This window comes from Ostrea edulis, chromosome 6 (assembly GCF_947568905.1).
Source record: "Ostrea edulis chromosome 6, xbOstEdul1.1, whole genome shotgun sequence".
NCBI classification, from domain to species: domain Eukaryota; kingdom Metazoa; phylum Mollusca; class Bivalvia; order Ostreida; family Ostreidae; genus Ostrea; species Ostrea edulis.
This window is the reverse complement of record NC_079169.1, coordinates 58,553,421-58,575,860: the sequence shown is the minus strand read 5'-3', so window position 1 is coordinate 58,575,860 and position 22,440 is coordinate 58,553,421. Positions and strand designations below refer to the sequence as shown.

General features: G+C 36.7%; 2 protein-coding genes across 2 annotated transcripts; both read left to right on the top strand.

Annotated features, from left to right (window-relative positions):
* Positions 1-7,420: 7,420 nt before the first annotated feature.
* Positions 7,421-19,642, top strand: LOC125647782 (uncharacterized). The gene is made up of 2 exons (XM_048874595.2): positions 7,421-9,384; positions 18,377-19,642. The coding sequence occupies exons 1-2, from the start codon at positions 7,751-7,753 to the stop codon at positions 19,230-19,232; spliced, it is 2,490 nt and encodes an 829-aa protein (XP_048730552.2). The 5' UTR covers positions 7,421-7,750; the 3' UTR covers positions 19,233-19,642.
* Positions 19,643-20,138: 496 nt separating this feature from the next.
* LOC125648303 (BTB/POZ domain-containing protein 3-like) lies at positions 20,139-22,119 on the top strand. The gene is made up of 2 exons (XM_048875283.2): positions 20,139-20,389; positions 21,420-22,119. The coding sequence occupies exons 1-2, from the start codon at positions 20,139-20,141 to the stop codon at positions 22,117-22,119; spliced, it is 951 nt and encodes a 316-aa protein (XP_048731240.2).
* Positions 22,120-22,440: the final 321 nt, after the last annotated feature.

The window sequence follows — 22,440 nt, the reverse complement described above, 5'->3', positions numbered from 1 at the left end:
TTTATGAGAGTGATCACTGTTCATTATCTTTCGTGTATCTGTCAAAGGGGCAACATCTAGTTGATGCGATGTAAATCCGGAATCCTACAGGGGTCACTAATTGGGCCATTATTCTTCATAATTTTCCTTAGATTGTGGAGTCAACTGTCTTCAATTTAATCCGAATAAAGAAAGATAGGTGCATTCTACAAAGAGATCTACACACACACACACAAATGTCTCATTTGTTTCTATCTCGACGAACGTAAACAGCTAGATGCATGCCGGTAAATATTACTCTTATGTGGACTTTAAGTATCTCTCCCTGAAAATGTACGAGAAGATCGTCATTGATTCTGATCTGAAATTAGTGAACAGGTCAAGGTTATCTCTATGTTCTGCACCACTCGTCGAACCTTTCAACGTCTGGGCCGAGCTACCTTTCTTCCACTGTATAAATCATTAGTAAGAACTCACTTAGACCACAGATATTTGCATCGCTTGGGGTCGAATTTAATATTAAAGAGTACTCTTTAATAGTAAATTCGACCCCAAGCGATGCAATTGCCTGTGTTGTTGTTTATTAGTCAAAAGCAAATACAGCTTATAAACATAGTATACAATGTAATAAATCTAAAATCATATAAAGGTCAAGAAAGAATAGAAATTGTGCTTATACATTGGTATTTCTAATCTAATAAATGTGGCTTAGACTACGCCAGTTCTGTATAGGCCCTAATTAAATTAACTATCAACTTCACCGGAACTCCATTAAAGTTAGTCTAGTGAAGAGGATCCAAAAGGAACCTGTACTAGAATTGTACATCAGGTAATATATTGTATCATACTTGTCTTACTAGACAGATTATAGTGACCCCCCTCAATATAAAGGTTTGAAATTTCAGTGTGTACGTGCAATACTAGTAAAAGACTAGTACAAATTCACACACATTTCAGCTCTCTATGTATACATCTAATGTTCATAACTTGAAGAGAGAGAGGGGGGGGGGGCATCATTTTGATTTGATGGTAACATTAACCACGTGAATGTTCTTATGATATGAGTCTATTGTAGGCACTATTTGTATTAAATCACACACTCAAGTCTTAATCCAATCACAAACCAATACAGAGTGCAAAGGACCAATTCTAATGTGGTTGTTACTATGTATTCAGGACATAACAAGTTTTTATATGATCTACAAGATATGCTACGATGTATGATATACCATACACGGTCCGACAGTGCACGATGTACAATAACTAATCCTACGTTGACGTGGCGAATTGAAAACGAAAATAAAGACATTGAACGTATCATTTGACAATGATTCACCTTAATCAGTCCACTCACAAGTACCACAACGTACAGCGACGCAGGTCATTTACCTTGATAAATCGACCTCCAGTATCAAAGGGGGGAAAACTCTGTTAGATTAATATTTTCCTGAACATAACGATCAATAGATAGGATATATATTAATTTCTCTTTGGATATACGTTAACTACACTCAAAGTTTTATAATCTATATATATATATATATATATATATATATGGTGTTTCAATTATTGCTTGTAAACTATAATTAGCAATCGTTATACACTCGTTACCGTTATCAGTGTTTTGCGTAATATTTATTTGTTCAGCATTGTTCACAACTGCAGTGTATCCATAAGGAAAATGTTTATCCTTACGATTTGTTAAGATATCAAAGGCAAAAACATAGGAAATGTAGATATTTAATGTCGGCTAATACCTGCTAAAACTCCAACAGAAAAGTCATAATAGTAACAGTATTTAAGTCAACTGCATGACAATAAATACAAGAATAACATTTGAACTTTTGAAATTTCATCATACCATCGTAGCAATGGTACGGAGATCAAACCATTGTAGTATCGCCATTGTACCATCGTGTAAATGACAAATGAAGCACTTCTGTTGGTTGGTTGGTTGAATATTGTTTAACGTCCCGCTCGAGAATTTTTTACTCATATGGAGAAAGTACGTCTGTGGATGCAAGTAGGTCTTGAATTTACTATTTCCATAAGCTCAGTGGTAGAGCGTTCGCTTTGTAACCAGGAGGTCAAGCCCCGCTCGTACCACGACCGCGTGAAACCTAGGTAGTGATGGCTCCTTTGCCAAACGCTCGGCATATAAATGTGAGAATCACGGGTCTTTCGGATATAACCTTTAAAACGGGGGTCCCGATACATGAGTCTAAATTTATTGATCTTCACCTACAAACAAAAACCTATTAATTCATACGTATACAATGCATACTTTTGCTTTTTTCCTTCCGGTTAGAATTTAATTTTTCATTCGTTGCGTTACCTGTCATTATTCTTTGTTGGTTGCTTGTGATGAGGTAACAGTCTTGAGGGTAACAAGTCTTTTGCATCTAGCTGTAGGGAAAACCAGACGGACAGAAGTCGATGTTTTTAGCAAAGAAGGCTTCATCCAGTCTATGAATGACTATATCATGTTTAGTAGTGGCATGCTATCTGAAATGGATTTTTAGATAACTTCTCCTCAGGAAAAAGTTGACTAACAGTTCGCCGAGAATTGTCGGCACCTGAGAGGCGTGATTTGTTCTGCTCTGTAAGGAAATAAATACCGCATTGCATTTTCAGCAAGAAATATTTGCCAGAGATGACATTCTAAAGAAATGTAGTGATATGAATGAAAGGTGAAGATAGCGAATAGTGATCAATCTCATAACTCCTATCAGCAATACAAAATAGAGAGGCAGGCTACTGGGGGAAAAAACTGACCATAGGCAGAACAAGCTCTTGGGCATCGAATCTTAAATATGGAATAGACTGTATTTCTAAGTATCATACTTGACAAACAGGTCTGTCGTGTCAATGTCAAATAGTCTTGGGTATAACTTTGGGGATAGGGTGTGAAATATGGGAACCTATCTCCCCTTTGTTAAAAATCATAAAACGATATTCTCTGGTATGTGAACATGATAGGTGTCAGTGGTATGACAGTTCAACAGATAAAAGATCCTCAAATAAAATCAAATTCACGACCAATGGTTGCATCACTTCTTCGCAGAACAAATCACATAGGAGTTAACTGTGTACTACTTTTGCGCTGAATCTGTAATAGGCATCAGCAATTCGATGTAGCATAAAGAAGGAGATACAATTCATTAACAAACTCTGGGTGATCAGTCCATTCTTCTCCAGCAAGTTACATAACTATTGACTTCTACCACTTGTATCTTATCCCTAATATCTATCTTTCTCTGTTGTATCAACATTAAGATTCTGCTATCTATCAAATGGCGGAATCCATACATGTACATTGCGGCCATGATGTATTTCCAAACGATCAATATGGTACACCTTAGGAATGTAAGACCGAATTCGTTTATACTTGTATGTAATTTCCTCGATATATTGGTCATTGTAAATAGACGTAAGGAGAAGTTTATTGTGCATTCTCTTGGTTCGGACAAGCTCTTAAATCCATGCAGTTTGATCAACTTTTAATTTCCTCTCATTATCTCTTAGAACATGTGTTCTTTTCTGATATTGAGATTAAGCGCTTCCTGGCAGTTTTATGCGGAAACGTGAGGTTGGTCATAACAGGAAAAGTTTGTAATTTAAGCATAATCGTATCCTTCCACACTGAGAATTTATAGGATATCGTGGCTTGTTGTAATATTTGTCCCCATCTTCTTTGATCTTTATCGCAACACAACGTTTTATCCATTGATAATATTGACTTTCATTCATATGTTGATTCGATATATCCCAGAAAACTCGAAATAAAAGACACCACAGTCTTCCTAATCTGCTTCATATTTGGATGTTTTACTAAACATACTTCAATGGCAAACTAACAGCTCAACTTTATGACAAATAGGATGACTTCAGCTTCTCCATCGTCAATTTCCCACATTTACTTATCAACATTCCACTATCAACTGCATATGGTGTTTACGTCTCTCAATTCATTTCACACACGTATATACATAATGATTTTTTAAACTGAGACAGACTACTGATAAATAAGTTGATGTTGCAGGGGATTTCAACAGTTTCCTTTAAAGTCCGCATTTCGCAAATTCTATACTCGTTATAAAGATCTATTTGCAAATAGATATTAATATCGGTATCAGGATCTAATTGTCACTGCAGCTTAGTTTCTTTCAGTCCTCCAGTCTGTAAACGAAGAGTATATGCATGATCACTTGAATTATCCTACTAGTATCAGATGACAATTCTAAATGATTGGTGGAATTAAAGAAAGTTAATCAACAGATGGAGCCTGCATGAACTGTTTTTCATTACGTAAATGGCTGTTTTATTCTTGTCATTTACAGGACTGGCAAAGATTTAGCTGAGATCACCTGTATTTCTGTGTTGATAGCCAGGGCGATAGGTGACTTACAAATTATATCTCCAGGAATTGTATCCATGAAAGGTGAAAATAACGAACAGTAATCAATCTCATAACTCCTATAAGCAATACAACATAGAGAGTTGGGCAAACATGGACCTACTTTTCATCATCAAGTCCGAAGTACTACATGTTAATATACACTCTTTCGCTGGGATTTTAATTTTCGAAGATATGGTTTCTGTACATTGAAAAAGTGTATAAATTGTGGATTTCGTTGTTCAAAGATTCGGGTTACCTACGAATTCCACCAAAATTAAGCCCCCTTGAAATCTAATGATTTCACAGTACCGCGTAATTAAGAACGACGTAATCATAATATGAAAGGTGAAGATAACGAAGTGATCAATCTCATAACTCCTATAAGCAATACAAAATAGTTTGGCAAACACGGACCCCTGGATATACCAGAGGTGGAATCAGGTGCCTAGGAGTAATAAGCATCCCCTGTTGACCGGTCACACATGCCGTGAGCCCTATATCTTGACCAGGTAAACATAGTTATCCGTAGTCAAAATCAGTGTGCCAAGAACGGCCTAACAATCGGTATGAAACACGTCAGACAGCATTTAACCCAAATGAACAAATGAAGTAGAAGTGGATCTCATAAAGTTTAAAAATTTGCTCTCATTTAGATACGAACTTCAAAAACCGCAATGACAATCTTTTGAAAATTTCATATGACGACTTTTTATCTAGCAACAAGCATTCTGAGAGTATTGCATGGCAATACATAGTCCCCTACCGGTCGCAAAAATTATTGGGCCTCAATAATATTGAAAGTTCATTATGTAGGTTATAGTAAAGAGGGAAAATTGTGGAACCAGGATAGGGATGGTTGTTTGATTTATTGATTGATTGATTATGGTTTTACGCCGTTTTGGCAATATTTCAGCCATCCCACGGCGGTTAACTAATTTAAATATGTTTGGTTGTGAGTGTTTGAGTTTCCCTGACGGCCCCAGTGAGTCTACTCTTTTTCGAAAATCAGGGAAACGATCTTTTGCGTGCCAAGGCGGTTGTAATCTTTGACACGGGACACCCTTTAACGACGGACATAAGAGGAATGGTTGGAAATCAACTACGATCCAGGTACAAAAACTAGACCAGGAAAAAAGGACAAATCTAAAATTAAGTTCAGGTCTTTCACCAAGTCAATGAACTGTGAAATGTAGGTGATCATGAATAATTCAGCTACATTGTTGTAGTTGTAATGAGTGTATTATCTACAAAAATAAGAAATTTGGATGTAAACTTTAAGCTGGTGTGGATGCGACTCCACTAGTTCTTATCAACTTTGTAGAGGCGAACTAAAATGTACCAATTATCAAATGAATATCTGCAAGCACAACAAAAAAGTTTGAAAAACTGATAATTCACACTATTTTTGACTTCAAGGACCCTAACTTACCGAAAAATCACAAAATTAAAACTTGATGTGTAACTTGTTATGGTAAAGCAATGCACATGTACCAAATATCAAAGGAAACAAAAGCAAGTCCGGAATCTAATAATTCGGTTATTGTTCTAAGTTCAAAGGCAATAACTTTATGTAAAATCAACGGACCGAGACGAAATTAAAATTTGATCTTTAACTTGTTACGGCAAAACAATGTACCAAATATCAAATGAATATCTACAAGAACGGAGAGAAAAAAAGTGCGGAAAACTGATTTACCCGACTGACAGGCAGGCAGACAGACGAACGTACAAGCAGACGGAGGGACGGTGTACAAACCTAAAGTCCTCTTCAATTTCATCGGTAGGGGACTAATAATGAATTTTAATCTTGTAAGTACACTTTTTCATATACTTTGATTTTAACTTTTCAGGCTTCCGTGGTTTGGAATTATATCATCACTGAAGAGACATTATTATATATATTTTATAAGTTTTACATTACGACCCCTGGGTCGAGGCCTCTGCTGGTGGACTGTTAGTCCCCGAGGGTCTCTACAGTCCAGTAGCTAAGTACTTCGTTACTAGCTTGAAAATACGGATGTACACTTAATTACTGTGATAAGATTTAGAATTTTATTTCAAAATTAAGGATTATCTCCCTCATGCATAGCTCTGATCTTTAGACGAATTTGACTCCAATCTTTGGTACTCTGTTTTTCCTTTTAGCTCTTACAAGTTTATTGTTATTTCGGATTTCCAAAATTTCGGCTTGAGCATCACTGAAGAGACATTAGTTATCAAAATGAGCATCTGGTGCATCAAAATTGGTACCGTATAAGTTTTACATCATAGAAGAGGTCATCAACAGAGATACCTGATACCCTACTATAAAAAAAATACTGGTAAGATACACGCAACCTTCTACATATCTATTGGTTGTTTTCTTATGTCCTATTTGAGAATTGTTCACTCTTGTGAAAACCAGTACTCAGTTCAGACCAGCTATATGTAAAATACATGTACTACAAATGTTGACCTATGCATGCGTGTATTAGTTATGATTCTTTATCGTGCCAACGCCTATCGTGACCTCCGTCTATAAGGTCAGATATCCGGAAGACACGTGACTTTAATGCCGGACGCTTGGCGATGGAACAGTCACTACTTAGTATGTTTTAAACGTCCTACCTGTATGTTTGACGGCGGGATCGAAGAGACTAGGCTATTGTGACCGGTACACGAAAGTTTGAATTAACTAAAGATTATGACTTATGGCACACTTGTTCAATTCTTGTCACACGATTTTGACTACGGATAACTCCGTTTACATGATCAAGATATAGGGCTCAGGGCCGGTGTGACCGGTCGACAGGGGATGCTTACTCCTCCTAGGTACCTGCTCCCACCTCTGGTATATCCAAAAGTCCGTGTTTGCCCAACTCTTAATTTTGTATTGCTTATACATGTAGCAGTTATGAGATTGATCACTGTTCGTCATCTTCGCATATCATAAGGCATAAAAGAATCAATTGCAAATATCTCTGGTGTTAATTTTGTTGGTATAGTATAAAGGAGAGGTATACTGTGCTCGATTTGGTGGTCAGGTGCCCTTGGTCATCGACTGCAAAATTTATTAATACATCGTATAATCACAATTTCCCCATTAGAAATTTTCAGCTAAAATAAATCTTATGAAACCAGTTAATGTATATGTTCTTTTAAAGTACATGTGATTCAAAAGTGCATGTGAGGTTAGCCAATTTACATCACATGTAGCATTAGTAAGTACAGAAATGGGTCGCAAACGTCTTCCTTCTTATCTAAGCGTGTGAAAAGGATGTGTCGGTCAAATTGATTTGAATCATCCCGAACTATTAAACATAAATCGGATATTGAATCAGACTAGATATACCACAACATGATGAGAATCTCGTATATATAAAGACAAGCGCCATGGCGCTCGAACCCGTATACAGAGACGTAATCCCGATGCTTAACCACAGTACCCATGGTCCTGAACTGTTGGCTCAACTCAACGCTGAAGAGAGTGTTAATCGTCTGCCACTTCTCTTGGTTCTATCCATTTTGTCCTTCGTTGGAATCATCACCAATGCCCATGTACTGTTCGTATTTGGGACAAAATTTAAGCGGTCAACATACCGTGTTTTCGTTCTGGCTCTTGGTTGCATTGACATGCTTGGCTGCACTATATCTATACCGTTTCAGATCATCGACGAAACACACCCTTACACTTTTGATGCCCCAGTTGCCTGCAAAATTTTCAGATTCTTCGACACCAATTTGGCCATTGCAGCTGCATTGATGCTTGTGGTAATTGCATCCGAAAGATTTCGAAAAATTTGTCGCCCGAGTGGAAATCAAGTTACGGAAAAAAGAGCCATTCGTTCCATCATTGTAGTGATCATTGGATCGTCCGTTGCTACTTCCCCAGCCCTGTTGATTTACGGTAAACATACAGTGAGGATAGAGTCGAAGAACATAAACGGCTCAGAGTGCTCCTGGTCCGACGATGTTTCTGACTCCTATTACGGTTATGTGTACTACGCTTTGGAACTTTTAATCGTAGTTTCTTGTATGGTATGTTTAACTGTTCTCTACTCATTTGTTGGCAAGGCTTTAAGGACACATACTCACCGCATGAAATCTACCAAGCTTGCTAAATTTTATGTCAGAAAATCTACCAAATCCTCTACAAGAGTTCAGGAATCCTCGGATTCCAAACCTGACCAGGAATCCGATGCGAGAGTGTCTATAGAATCACTGCACACAGACATGGATTCAGGAGTGGATTCACCCGTTCCTGTGTCTAGCGATTCTACAGAGGAATCTGTTGACTTGGAAAGTCAGTTCAAAGATTCAAATAAAAGTGTCGATTTGAGTGACAAAGAAAAAGAGAGTGTGCTTACAAACGACGACAATAGTGGCTATCAAGATAAAGACAATTACAATGAATTTTCAAGTACTTGTCAATTATGTGAGGGCGATGACTCCTCTCGAAAGCTGTCATCGATCAGACGCATCTACAGGAAAGTAGTTAGTGTACCGGTAACTCTGAGGGGGGTATTATTGAACAGAAGTGGTATTTCCGAAGGAACGAGTGCTATCCCCGACATCATTGTCACAGATTGCATAAATAACACGACGCAGATTATATTTAAAGGACATGGGTCAAACAAAACTTCCAGTGATGGGAAAAGCAAATCATTCCAAAACAAAATAACCGATAAACATTCACCTTGTGAAAAACATAGAGAGCAATCGACTTATTCAAGTCACAAAAAGACAAAAAAGCCACGAAAAAATCTCAATTTTTTTTGCAGGAAAAAGAAAGCAAAAAATACTGAAAGTCTCCGCGAACGCCGGATCACCAAACTTTTGTTTTTTATAACATTGACCTTTATTGTGACCTATTATCCGTACATTATTGTGTTAGTGATATACTCCATACTACCGGAATTCAAGGAAAACCTCTCTGACGTCGGTCGCGTTTTCTATCTGATGGCCATAAGACTTTATCTCATTAATAACGTCATGAACGCTTTCTTTTACGGATTCTTCGACCTGGAGTTCAGAAATCATTGCAAGAATATTTACAAGAAACTATACAGAAAAATTACCATGACAAGTTCCGAGACATTCGTCTGTAAGAAATGCGAAAGGCAAAAGCATATCACGTGATTCAAAATCATCGTGCACAAACATGCATTTATTAATAAATATATGTAAACATGTACCATGATGTCACTTAATTTTCCAAACATTAATGCATGGAAAAAATATTTTGAGACTTATTTTCTATTTCTTTGATTTCAAACTTTTAATGCACAGTGTATTTTCAAATCAGGACTGGCGTATATTATGAAGCTAAATCAGACGTGACTGTTGTTTTGCCAAATACTCGTAACCGTAAACATGAAAAAGTGAAGAAAATGAACAGTGATCAATCTCATAACGCCTATAAAGAATACGAAATTGAGAGTAGGACAAACATGGACCTCTGGAAACACTAGAGATGGGGTAAGGTGTCTAGGAGGAGTAAGCATTCCCTGTTGACCGGTCACACCCGTCTTGAGCCCTATATCTTGATTTGAATAATCCGTTGTCAAGTCAGTACGCAAGTAACGGTCTAACAATTGGTATGGAGTACTCTAAACATCATTCGACAGATTGTGGTAGCGAATTAGATTATTATAACAAATATGAAATTTGTGAAACGCTGACTTTAAACGAGACAGTTGAAACCCCTGTAACATCAACTTATTTGTCAGTACCCTCCCTCGCTTTTAAAATTGATCATACTCAGAACATGCTCTCGTGTATCGAATCAGTTGAGAAACATAAGTTAACACCATATGCAGACGATAATAGAATATTGTTATTATATGGCCCGGGAAGTTGATGATGGAGAAGCTGAAATCATCCCGTTTCTCACAAAGCTGAATTGTTAGTTTGCCACTAACGTTTATGTTCAATACTTGTGTGTGATGTCTTTTCATTTGCGTTCACTGGGATATATCGAATCTACGTACATAATGTACGAATAAAAGTGAATATAGTTAATATATCTAAATGTCAAAGGTACAGCAAGATATGTTATCTTTTCGTATAGAAGATTTTGAATAAAGAGCTAGAGCCACGAAAGTTCAAAACCGGCCTGTATTTTTATGAATATTAACTGAAACTTAACAAACAAATACTGCACTAGATATGTCAATATATATCGTAGTAAATGTATATATGTATTCATGCCAAAATATTAATTCTGTAATATCATAACTGTGTAGTACATGTCATAACGCGTGACGTTTACAGTTTTTTCTTTAAAAATGACCAAGAAAAACAGGTCGTGCCCATGGGACCTCCAATACACTGTTGGAATACCTGATCACCAAAGACTACGTAGATATTGTCAATGAGGAACCCTAGCACCTTTTAATATCAACTTCATATTAAATATACGTAGAATCAGAGCACGTGATGTTACAATTTTCAGTCACTTGGAGCTATTATGAACTGCAGTTTATGAATTGGGGTAAGGAATTTAACTTAAAAATGATATCTAATGTTGCACATTTTCTGTAAAAGTTTTGTACAATGCCCAAACATTCTGTTTAGTGGCACAGTGTCATGGCCTAGGTAAAATGCGAGTAAAAAAATAATAGGCATTTTTCTGAATTTCTACATGAAAGGTGAAGATAACGAACAGTGACCAATCTCATAACTCCTATAAGCAATACAAAATAGATAGTTGGGCAAACAGGGACCCCTGGACACACCAGAGGTGGGATCAGGCGCCTAGGAGGAGTAAGCATCCCATGTCGACCGGTCACACTCGCCGCGAGTCCTTTATCTTGATCAGGTAAAAGGAGTTATCCGTAGTCAAAATCGGTGTGCCAAGAACGGCCTAAGAATCGGTATGAAACACGCCAGACAGCATTTGCCCAATGATAGGTTGTATTGGCACACTAGATCGTTATAACGACCATAGAATTTGCGAAATGCTGACTTTAAACGAAACTGTTGAAACCCTGCACCATCAACTTGTTTGTCAGTAGCATGCCTCTATTTAGAAACTGATCATACGCAGAACAAGCTCTTGCGTATCGAATAAGCTGAGAGATGTAAAGACCATATGCAGGTGATAATACTACATAAATATGGAAAGCTGACGATGGAGAAGCTGAAATCATCCCGTTTATCATAAAGTTGAGATGTTAGTTTGCTGTTAATATCTATTTTCAACAAAATATCTGAGTATGAAGCAGAAGTGGACGACTCTGTCTGTGGTGTCTGTTATGTTGAGTTCACATGTCTTGGGACATACATGTACACGGAATTTCGAGAAGGACTTTCACAGTAATGTAGATTGATTTTGTATGAATATATTGGAACACAGTTTTAAACCATTTGGTTTATTGGGTTTTTTTTCATCGGCGAACTTGGGTACCCTATATGAAGAGTTCTACATCTTTACTCATTAATAGCAAATTCGATCCCAAGCGATATAATTACGTGTGGGCCAAAGCACAGATGTAGGTTATATCTAGGAATTTTGGTACAAGCTCCCGTACGCGTCGTTTCCAGCCACCTTGTTTGACTCTGTTTTGCGCATATTGTTTTTATTGCAATATTCTGATTCGAAAGAAATTTTTTCACATCCAGTCCGATCATTTTCATACCGATCTGGCTTGTCTTATGAAGTTTAAATTAATGTGTCAGGCTTCGTCTGGTCTACATTTTTAGTCCAAATATGCTCTTTGAAACCCACTTAAATAAACTCCAACTAAATAGCTTATAAAATCTATGAATGTTGTACGATAGCTTAAACCCATCATAATGAACTTGATGCTCAGATTAGCGTATATCAGTCCCTTTTTATACCCCCACGCAACGAAGTTACGGAAGGCATGTTTTTGACCCCTCCGTCAGTCTCTTTCTTGTCCGCGCAACTCCTCTGAGATAGCTCAAGAAAATTTCATTAAACTTTGTAGTAAATAAGGACACACTGTGTAGATTTACATATTCCCAAGAAATTCTTATTCAATAACTTTTCTGCGAGTTATGAGGAATTCATAATCTGGGAATTTCGAGTGTGTCTGTCCTGTTCCTGTCAGCGCAACTCCTCTGAGACCGCTCAACAGAATTTCGTGAAACTTTGTAGTCAATAAGGACACACAGTGTAGATGTGCATATTCCCAGGAATTTATTTTTTTCTGGAATTATGCCCCTTTTGAACTTAGAATTTTGAGCCCGTCTGCCCTGTTGTTGCAGTAATGCATAGCATTACCATTCATTATGTGCATTACCATTCATTATGTGCATTATCAAGCAATATTGGAGTGTAACGTATGTGAGCTTGGTCATTTTTTCTTTCATTTTTTTTTTTTTTTAATTCGATGCCCTCTCCCAGTGGGAGGGGGCAACCTTCCTACCACCTTTGTGAAAGCTGTTGTTTTATGCAATTACCTTCACATCAACAGTGCTAGCTACGCCCTGAAAAGAGCCGGACTGTTGTGAAATAAAGTAGTGATCAGGGACGACGCGGTGATCTGTACTGGTATCGTGATGGAATCTCAATAGACGTAACGGGGTCGCTGAACTAGCGTTCGGCCATAATCAATACTTCTTTGAATTTTCTACTACGAGCAACCGAATAAAAAATGTCCCGACGTACATACATGTACGAGCATTCCCGATTAAGTAAAGATTTTGGAAAATATCGGATTTGATCTACGTGTCCAATACCGTCAGTATTAGGCCTCAATCTAATTAAATTATAGATCGTTCTCCTACGATCGATCGATACACTTAGCGGAAAAATATATTCAAGTAAACACTACCTTATGTAGAAGAAAATGAAAGCCATTAGAGCTATACAACTCTTTCCCCCCTATATGTAGAGCATTTACGGCCGTAGTAGTGGGGGTTCTTTATCATGCTAATGCCGATCGTGACACGGGGCCTCCGGTTTAAAGGTTATATTCAAAAGATCCTTCTGAAAGCGGGTGCTTGGCGTAAAAACAGTCACTACCTTTGTTTTACGTCTTAAGGTTGACATGACGCCAGGATTGAGAATCGAACACGGGCCTTTCGGTTGCGAAACTTGAGTGCTTTAACTTAGGCTACCGCGACCGGTTTTTTATTTTATAGTATGATTGTATTTTCTTTAAAAATACACTATGTACAGCTCATTTTTCACATTTTAATGAAGTGGAGGTTTTTTTTAACGCGTATTGAGAAAATGATAAAAATCGATACTGACAATTTTGAACAATTTTGATGTAGCAATTTGCTCTAAACTGTGCTCTTTGAAAAATAATCCGGAATTCAAAGGTTTCTTCATGCTGACTCGGACTTTTAAATGCTTATTTACTTCACGTGATTTTGGATGACAGCAGAAGTGTGGTGCATTGTGTACACACAGGTCACGTGCTACCCAGTTAGTGTTAGCTTGATGACGCGACCTCTAATTATAGAATGAAGTGTGGTGTAGAAAATTATTTAAATATCCCCTTAGGGGGTCCAATCATCGCAAGCCACACCTATTGTCTCCGTTTGCACTACGTCAAATGCCGTCGTTGTATGATTACTTTATGAATACTTATGTTCGTTAGTCAACCAATCGGTGAGCTTCCATGATTTTTTTTTTTTGGTCGAAAGAAAATCATTTGGAGGTCATTGCGGGTTCGTAGCGGAGGCCTAGTGGTTATAGTGTTCGCCATGCATGCGGAAGGCCGGGGTTCGAATCCATGCCGCGACAGACATAAGTCATTAAAACAGGTAATGACAGTTCCATCGCCAAACGCTCGGCATCAGGTGTGGCACGCTAAAGAACCCTCGCTGCTCAAAGGCTGTAAGCGCCGAGCAAAGGCCTAAACTTAAAGCCCTTCATCGGTCTTGGTGACGTCTCCATATGAATGAAAAATTCTCGAGAGAGACGTTAAGCAAGATACAATCAATCAATCGTAGTGGAATACATTGTAATCCGAATTTCCGATTGAGAACAAACTGGACACGTTTTAGCTGTTATAACTGCTGGACGCTTCTTTGTTAACTTCACAGGTGTAATGAATTTACCATATAATATGCGTAACCACGCCGCTCTCTTTAGATAAATGTCCGATCAACTGAATTAATGAGAGCAATACTTGATTTAATGCGCGCATTAATTCAATTATTGCTCTCCTCAATTCAATTGATGAGAGCATCAATTGAATTAATGAGAGCAATAATAGATTTGATGCGCGCATTAATTCAATTACTGTTCTCTTCAATTCAATTGATGAGAGCATTAATTTCGTAGAAATATTATAATTAATTTAGAGCTCGGTATAAATAATTTGATGATCTCTTTAATTCAGTTGAAGATATCTTTAATTATTTACAATGCTTTTGTATAAGGAATTAATGCGCGCATCAATTCTTTTAAAGAGAGCAACAATTCAATTAAAGAGATCATTAATTCAATTGTGGATATGTTGAATTGAAGATATCTTTAATTATATAGTTGCTCTCTCTAAAAGAATTATTGCTCTCTTCAAAGATTTAAAGATATCATTAATTCAATTGAAGAGAGCAATAATTGAATTAATGCGCGCATTAAATCAATTATTGCTCTCATCAAATGAATTAATGCACGCATCAATTTAATTATTGCTCTCTTCAATTGAATTGTAGCGCGCATCAATTCAATTGTTGATATCATTAATTCATTTGAAGAGATAATTAATTCAATTAAAGCGTGCATCAATTCAGCTGAAGAATTAATGCTATCATCAATTCAATTAATGCGCGCAATAATATCATTAATTATTTGAAGAGATCTTTAATTCAATTGTTGCGCTCATCAAATGAATTGATGATATCTTCAAATAATTGAAGATATCTTCAATTATTTGAGTTTATGTTAATTTGGCGCTCCATACTTCTTTTCCTGTTATTACATGTACAAGTGTTGTACTTATAAACAAATGCTGCACGTTTTAGTTGTGGGTGCAGATATTAAAATATCGGAAATCTATTATTGTGACTGTGATTGGTCAGAAAACATTATTGTGTCATTTCATAAATATTCTGAAAATCTCGAGTTTCACTGATTATGCAGCCACGGTTTGAGGTAGGGTAGGTACTGGCATGTACTACCGGACTCCGTAACCGTGGCTAACGACGATGAGGGGGTCCACACTCGCCTATCAAGTATAAAAATATTCCCTGCTTCTTATAATAGAGTAATTATAAATCATTATTTTAACAAAAACCCTTCCATGTTCCTATTGAACAATATTTTTTAACTAACACGTGTCGTTTTCAGATCATAATAGCACTTGCTTTTAACCAGTGTCTTCGTTAGTCCCAACGGCAGATTTACCCGCCCCTCCCTTTTTTTGCCACAAATTGTGATTAAAAGTCCAGTTTTGGCACCCCAAATGGCTGAGTACTTTGGCTATATGATACTTCACTTTCACATGCCCCCTTCGGAACTCCGGTATCCGCCACTGAGTCCTGCGTGTGTTTCTCCTAGTTCTTGGTTTTCCAACTGTCATACTGATCCCAAAGTAAATTTTAGTTCACGTTTGGGGTTTTATCTCATTCTATATTTTACATCTTTTATTTATTTATTATTATTATTTTTTTTGGTATAGGCAATCAAAAAGTATTAATTTTTGCGTTAAAACGAGAATTTTCAACATTAGAAAAATTTGAGAAAGCTATGGGAAAATTGTCATTTCACATAATTTTTGCGCAAAATGAGCTGTAGTGTCTCTTTAAAAGAGAAAATCGATTTACAGCGAGTAAGTGTTGATTTCCTTAGTGTTAAAGTTGTGGAGATAACTTGTCTGCTAAGTAAATCCAGGCATATCTGAGTTAAAACTTCAATCGAAGTGTAAACCGTCACCGGTTCCGGCGTTTACAGGTTTTCCAGAATCGAAGCATGAAGATTTGCAAAGAGAAGTGGATGAAGGCTATGCCTGTCCATTTCTTTAAACAGAACAGTATGATCGCAGATCGGTTCTGATATGATCTGAAATTTAAAAGGTCGTATACCAGGGTAGATCCTACCTTGCGTGCTAAGCGTACAATTAGGTCTAAAATTGTGGCACCTCACCTATAGCTGGTAATGTATCAATATGAAGTAAAATTGTTCAATGGAAAGTAAAACAAACAATCCTTTCGCCGTGGACATTTCTAAAACCAAAAGGTGACACCTTTTCATGCTTTCCATGGAAACATTTACGGAGATGCACTGCATCCGATATATCGTAGTAGAGTATGGAAGGCATACAACTGTATGTCTGCGTATTTTTAGAATTTATTTTGAACACAAAATATACCACCAGAAAACAAACAAATCGTGTTTATAATAATGGGTGTATCTGGTAAAATTATGATATTGATCTTGGTTTTACCGTCTCCAAATCATGTTTATAACAGTAGGTGTATTTAGAAATATAATAGTACTGAACTTGGTTTTACAATACATGTATATAATTGTGAAAAAAGAAAGTAACTACGGATTACATGGAGGAAGCGTCGCAGTTACTGCAGTATCATGTTTTATCAGTTGTCAAATTCATGGTGGATGTGAATACGATGATTTGACCATATAACACGCTAATGGGAAATTTTCCACTCTGTGATAAATTTATTGCCCCAGTAGGTAGACACCAGTGGTACAAATTGTGTCATTAGGTGGCCATTTATCATGAATAACTGATAGGATTCACTCTGACGCTGTAACTGAATTACTGGTAATACTTCATCTAATGGAGTATGTTGTTAACAATTGCTGCAAGGCTGTACCGGATCTTGTTTGGCGAATATTATGTAGATATTCCAGTAGATATTAAATGATTCTGAGATAGGGGAAAGTTGGTGAACAATATATTTAGGAGAAACTCTTATCTTTAAATTCATGTGTACACTTTTTTTTTCAAATTTATCAAAATGAAATGTTCGGGTAATCATATCATTTGCAGACTTTTCACGAAGCATTTGGAAGGACACCCCGGGGCCCCTCCTTTATTTTGGGGCATGGGGTGGGTGGGATTTAAACATAGGAAATAAGGACGTTCGACAACACTTCGCCATATCAATATTGGCCTCTCCTTGTGTGTTTATTTTTCCGAACTAACAAGATTATTATGCGGTTATTGCTGCAAAAAATCGAACCTGGGCTTTAAATTCTTGATAGTTATCGAGTCGAGGCCTGATTTACCTCACTAGCTGCCATTTGGGACATATATAAACAGGTAAGTTTAATTGATTTACATATGAATCTGTTAGAGCTTAATTTAATTCGAGTGGTAGAAGGACATTTTTTTCTGCGGGCAAAAGATCAATCAGGGTGTATTAGGCAATACAAGGCGTCCACTGTTGCAGTTGTAAATTGTAACAGAGAAATCTCGGACTAGTTTACGTTGGCAACCACGTATCATCAAAGTGTTGCTGGTCATCTCGTCTCCGTATTTCTTCGTAATACACCCTGCATGTAACATTATTCCTTATGAACAATGACGTAAACATTTTCCGACTTCCATGATAACAAAGTCAAGAGGTACATTCAGAGTTTTAGCTGTTGTGCTGTAAGGCTAATATTCACCTTTTTTTTCTAAAGTAACGAGTAAGACGAAGTATATCTCGATGTGTACCTTTAAACCATGTCAAATATTTGGAATTGGAAATGATCTGCCCTCTCCTAGATAGCATATAGACTATGTAAAGAAGTAACCTTTTCTTTTGAGGGAGGCCTTTAAAATTCCAAATAAGCGACTCAATTATCATAACGAAAGTGTTCTGATCATCACAAAGAAACAAGGTCATGTTTTACAAACGAACTTACGACAAAAACGAGTTTGCTTTTTCAATTTATTTTATTCTTCACATTGATCAAATTGTGATTTTTATAATGTGAATAGAAAGATTTAATTTTGTAATTTCGTGTAGGCCTAATTATAATTTCATAAAATTAGATAAGTTGACGAGTTCTTAGAGCTATGTAACAATTCTGTAGTCTTTTTGTAAAACAGGTCCCTGTATTTTCTTTTCATTCCTTTTCAGGATGGGAAGAAAAGTAGCAGTGGTTACGGGAGCTAATAGGGGACTTGGTCTAGAACTTGTGAAACAGCTCTGCACGGCTTTCGATGGTGACGTCATTCTCACGTCACGAATGTCTAATAAAGGCCTTGCAGCCTTGGACAAACTGAAAGTAGAAGGATTTCGACCCAAATTTCACGAATTAGATATTACCCAGGCTGCCAGCATACGGATGTTTGAAGATTTCATCAAGTCGGAATATGGTGGCATTGACATTCTCATTAACAATGCCGCTATCAGCTACAAGAAAGATGAAGTAGTTCCCATATTCCGTCAAGCACAATTGTCTATTGAGACCGATTTCAAAGGAACCGTCAACGTTTGCAGGATACTACTTCCACACATGCGCCCTCATGGTCGTATGATTATTCTCACAAACGGGTACATAGGCCAAAGGAAGGAACTCGGGGAGAAACTGCGAAAGGAACTTGACATCGAAAAAGCTAGTATCTACAAGTTGATCACTCTTTTAGATGAATATATGAAAGCCGTCAAATACGGAAACCATAAAAGTTATGGATGGCCAGATTCACCCAGTTTGACCGCTAAGATATTTCTATCAGCATTAGCTCGTGTTTTAACAAGGGAAACTGCGGGTGATGTACGAAAAAACATCCTCATTAACGCGTGTTGTCCGGGATGGATGTTGTCACAAGGGAGTGAAATCTACGTTAGCGAAGATGGAACCTGCCAAGGTATCAAACGTAGATCTCTGGAGGAGGCAGCCAAAGATGTCGTCTGGTTGGCGACACTTCCCGCGGGAACGAATTCACCCAATGGCCAACTAGTTCGGTTCAGAGAGGTCATCCCTTTCGAATGACCAATTCAATAATAACAAATGTAGATTAATCAAATCTTAGATCTTCATGATTATTAAACGATATAAATGTACAATGTACTAGTAACTTCAAACATTTTGAGACTGTATAAACATCATGATCAAGACAACAGTATGTGATTTGACATAAGATGATTATGAAGTGCTATTTGTACTTGGAATGACAAAATTGGTGGTAAATGATGTATCACGGAAAGCAGAAAAAAACAGAATACACACAAAAGTATGGACTGGAGTCAAGTGGCAGGGCATACGAAAATCTAGTTTGTAGGACGCAGACAATGATAACTGTTTCGGTTGGTGAACATAGAAACAACCAACAACCCCCCCCCCCCCCCCAAAAAAAAAAAACCACTGCTATATACTCAATAAACCTATTAGTTTTCCCAAAATGGCTTGTTTGTAATTTCTTTATAATGTTGACTATGCTCCCTAAAAGAAGAACTCTACACCACAGGGTTCGACTGTCAGATTCTATTTGTAACACTTTTCTTCATTGAAAATTTCACTATCTGCTTGACTGAAATATGCTATCAAATCATGCAACTCATTGTTGTCACGAAAGACCCATTGTTCCATACTGCGTCAGAACAAAACAAAATATCGATAATCAGAAGTATGTGAGGGAGAAATAAGGTAAGATTTCGCAAAGATCTTGGTATGAAAAATCATTTTCTTTGTTAAATGTTGGGTTTTTCTCCATAGAAAGTTACATGTTTGTAAGCATCTATGCATTTTCTTTTTCGGAATTCTGAGTAGTTCGTTGGAGATGTGTCTTTGTCTAGGTATTGATTGATAATTTTTTGATTGTTAATCTGATAAAGTGAATATGAATAGATCTATTGAACAACGTCGACTGTGACAATATCAGAAACAGCATTAACACTGATGGCTGGCATCTTTGGACCACAGTGGCGGCGGGAAAAGACACCACTTCAGTGTTTGACGTACCTCTGTCTCAGTGAAACACTAGCAGACGTCCACTTCACTTTCACTGATGGCGGTAAACCTTTGCCTGGACATAAATTTGTTCTGGCAATGAGGAGCGAAGAATTCGAACAAATGTTCTATACTGAAATACCTCAACCAGAAATTCTTATAGAGGGCACTTCAAAGGAAACATTTCAAATGCTTCTAAGGTACAAACAGATAATGGTGATGGGATGTTTTATATTTCCAGTATTGGAATACAGGGTAATTTAAACATTTCTACAATCTTAGGTATTGGACATACACAGGCAAATGTGCCTCACGTGAAATTCACATGAATTTCACGTTAAAAATTTCACGTGAATTTCACATAAAAAGAGCATCAAATGTGAATTCACATGAAAAATTTCATGTGTATTTCACATGAATTTCACATGAAAATATTTCACATGAATTTCACGTGAAGTTCATGTGAATTTCACATGATTTTTCACATGAAATTCACGTGAATTTCACATATAATTCACATGAATTTTTTTATATCAGGAGATAAATAATATATAAAATTGATATGAATTCTAATAATCTGCAAATTATTTAGTCATGAATATAGATTAACATGAACAAATCTCAAGGCATTTGATCAGGGTAATTTAAATTTTATTTGTGGTCACTGCACATTGTATATTCTTTGTTCTTCTTTCTTTTAATCTCTGAAATAGAAATATTTTTGTATAAAAGAATAATTGAAAGAGTAGTCTATATACACTGTCAATATAGGATTAAACATTCTTTTTGAAGAATTTATCGATGTGTAAACTCAGGACGTTTTACTCACAAACTGAATGAAAGTGCGAAGCACTTTCATGTTAAGTTTGTGAGTAAAATTCCCGGAGTTTACACATCGATAAAATCTTCAAAAAGAATGTTTGATTCTTATAATTCCAATTCATTCACTTTATTAACAATTGCAAAAATTTGAATAGTTTCCCCGCACTATGTTATTTGTTTTTAGGCGTGTATGAATACATCGCGTTTTCGGATTTATTGATGTTTAAACTCTTGTTCAGCTTTATTTTTGTCCAATCAAAACAATTGTAATAAATAACATTGGAATCATATTGTAATAAACTTAGCAAAGTTTGTTTGGAACCCCCCCCCCCCCTCAGAGAATTTCACGTGAACAGCAATTCATGTGAGGCACATTTGCCTGTGTATAGACTTTTTGTTGTCTTGTAGGTACATATATACCAATGAAACCAATCTAAATGAAAGTAATACATTGCCTTTGATAGAACTTGGAGGAAAATATAAACTAGACGATCTTGTAGATCGATGTGTTCGTTATCTAGAGTCATCATTATGCAGCAAAAACGCATGCGCAACACTTGATATAGCATTCAAATTTGACATGAAGGATATCAAGGACACAACTCTAAGATTCATTCAAAGAAACGCAAAAGCTGTTTTCAAGTCAGAAGGGTTCAAATCAATATCTCGCGAGGCCTTAGAATGCATCATGAAATCGAACGTCACTTCCGTTCTGGAAATCGAAATGTTCAGCGCAGCCGCTAAGTGGGCGGAAGTAGAATGTGGACGTCAAAGGATACCAGTAGATGGAGCTAACAAACGACAGGTTCTTGGAGATTTACTATATGATATACGAATCACACAAATTTCTTTGAAGAGTTATTCCAATGTTGTGATTCCATCAGAAATTCTTACGGAAGAGGAACAACTTCAGTTGTACAAATATTTTACGATCACCGGTGGATCAAAACTGAAATGTAAACTACCGCCATTTGAGAGAAAACCGAGACAGAAAGTCAAACCAGAGCTGGTTTCTATATTAAAGAAAACAGATATCAAACGATCACACCAAAGAGAAAGAGTTAACAGATCTGTCAGTTTACCTACACCCAAAGAAATACTTGGCTGATTAGCTACAGGTCATGCAAAAAGTATTTGGTCAATTCTGTCCCCCCCCTCCCCCCCATATATATATATATATAAAATTATTTTAAAAACTTTAAACACTTTCTAGAAATATTTCGACCGTGTTACCGGTCTTCTTCAGTCATGTTTATCTGACATAACAACGTAACGCAAGACTACAAAAGTAATATATATATATATATATATATATATATATATATATATATATATATATATATATATATAAATCAAAATCGCAATCAACTTATGAAAATATTTTTTGAACTATGTTTTTAAAGAATATCTTTACAAAAAATTAATTCTT

Coding starts and splice junctions, on each gene's coding strand:
- LOC125647782 (XM_048874595.2), top strand. CDS start 7,751: ATGGCGCTCGAACCCGTATACAGAGACGTAATCCCGATGCTTAACCAC. Junction 9,385..18,376: donor TACGGATTCTTCGACCTGGA/GTTCAGAAATCA, acceptor ATTCCTTTTCAG/GATGGGAAGAAAAGTAGCAG.
- LOC125648303 (XM_048875283.2), top strand. CDS start 20,139: ATGGCTGGCATCTTTGGACCACAGTGGCGGCGGGAAAAGACACCACTT. Junction 20,390..21,419: donor ACATTTCAAATGCTTCTAAG/GTACAAACAGAT, acceptor GTTGTCTTGTAG/GTACATATATACCAATGAAA.